The following is a 1,957-nucleotide window of genomic DNA, read 5'->3' on the forward strand; positions in this document are numbered from 1 at the left end:
CCCCCCCCCCCCCCCCCCAAAAAGCCCGAGAATAGGGTACGAAACACACTGCGAATGAGAAGACCGAGGTTCACCATGTTTACTTTCATAGTGAAGAACGGCCGGCCCGGCCATTGGGTCGGACAAAGTGAAGCTGTCAATTCTCACCCCGGAGTAGTGTGTATCTGGCAGAAGCTGCGTGAAGTTCGGCAGGTACGGATCGATTGCTATGTGACGGATTCGTAGGATCAGCTCGTAATCAGATTGCCTGTAAACGGCAGGGACAGGCTCACATACTCGCGAGTTTTCGTCCCATCACACCGCATCTCCTCAAACTTTATAGACTTGCGGGATACCTTGCTCCCCCACGGGCAGACCAAATGCCGGTTCAGGATTCCTGGTCAGCATAACGCCCACCACAGACAGAACGGGAGTCTTATCGAAACGGAGGGAGTCGACAAGCATACGTACCTTTGAAGCTTGTACTTGTGGATATGATACTGCAAAAAGTTTTCCTTTTTTTTTTTTTTTTTTTTTTTTTTTTCTTTTTTTTTTTTTCCCTTTCCCCTTGACAATCTTGACAAAACCGTGTTGCATTCCGGTCTCTACTCTGATATCCACAACTAGTATCCATGCTGGGCATCTACGTTACGCTTTCATGCACCAATGTACGCCATGATTGGCGTTTACGTTAGGCGCGGTCGGGAACCTTCCCTTTCTCGTTTCTTTGCGCTTCCTTTCCACTTTTGCTAACGCCTTTTGAGGCATCCCGAGAGGCTCGTCGGATTAGAGGTGGAAATGTTTCGCGTTCTTAGTGTACACTACACTAGGGGCCGCCGAGCACGCTCTGCATGCGGTGGGTAAAGGAATCACCACGGAGCACTGGGCATCCACAATGTTGCTCCGTGTTCCACCAGACACGCTGGGGCCGATGCAAGCCAGCAGCAGAGAAGCCCAAGAGACCCAGCAAAAGAAGAACCTTGAGAGCTTCAGGTAACCGGTTCTTGCACTTCAAATGGAAGTCGGCCGAAACTGTGGGGTAGACACAGGCCAGGTAGCCCTAGAAACCCTGAAAGCGGTATCGTGCGGGGTTTGGTTTCCATAGTTTCCATCGCACCGGTGTTCCTCCTCCATAACCCACCCAGTTGGCATCGCAAGCCCCAATCAACTAGGTATTAGAAGAACTTCTAGATGGTATACAAGAAGAGCGGTACAGGACTAGTGAGGCCCTTCGCAAGAGTGAGGACAGCTGGGCAAGCGAGTTCCGAAGTAGATTGAGTCCTTTCGACGGTGCCGGGGAAAGATCGTTGTCAAAGGACCTGAGCTGACCGAGGTGTGGATTTGGCTGAACATGTCCGACTTGTCACCACTTCCGAGAGGGGTCGCCGGGCTCATGGATTCAAAATGGAGTTTGGACCGACCCCTCACCGGGGTTCGCGGGGCTACACTACGATGCTTGCATTGTATGTATGTACTCGGATCCAGCACGTGGGTTCCTCTGATGGGTTTCTGGATTCATGACCTTTGGTGCCATCGCCATGGCGGAGAAGTTGACACGCACGAGTCAGGACGTTCCCCGTCATCCGTTACTGTTACCGTTGTCGTTCCCGATATCCTCACATCGAGACGAACACGTTTTTGCTTTAAAGTGCCGCCAAACAGAGACACAGTCGATAAAGAAAGCCCGTACGGATGCCTAAGTGTAATGGTTAAAGGTATAGTCTACGTAATACCGGCCTAATCAAACACATCGGCTGGCCGTTTCAACATCTGTAGATACAAGGCTGGTAGGCTTCAAATGTGTACGTGGGGAGCCGAGGCGTAGCTTTTCAGAAGCTGTTAGTAAATACGTAAACCAATGATCACGTGTGCTGAAGATGGTCGTCTTGTGAGGGTTTTTCTGTAGTCGATACCCTTTCGTCACAGCCCATGCCGAGGGTGGAATTCGTACGCATAGTATCATCTGTGGTGTAGGACC

The 1,957-nt window shown here is 50.9% G+C and overlaps 1 protein-coding gene across 1 annotated transcript; it reads left to right on the forward strand.

The window, feature by feature from the left end:
* Window positions 1-826: 826 nt before the first annotated feature.
* Window positions 827-1,720, forward strand: NEUTE1DRAFT_41760 (uncharacterized protein; the record flags this gene model as incomplete). The annotated part of the gene is made up of 2 exons (XM_009851968.1): window positions 827-972; window positions 1,465-1,720. Coding segments are annotated over 2 exons (402 nt in total), but the record flags the coding sequence as incomplete, so codon positions are not given.
* Window positions 1,721-1,957: the final 237 nt, after the last annotated feature.

This window comes from Neurospora tetrasperma (genome assembly GCF_000213175.1).
Source record: "Neurospora tetrasperma FGSC 2508 unplaced genomic scaffold NEUTE1scaffold_3, whole genome shotgun sequence".
In the NCBI taxonomy this organism is placed as follows: Eukaryota; Fungi; Ascomycota; class Sordariomycetes; order Sordariales; family Sordariaceae; genus Neurospora; species Neurospora tetrasperma.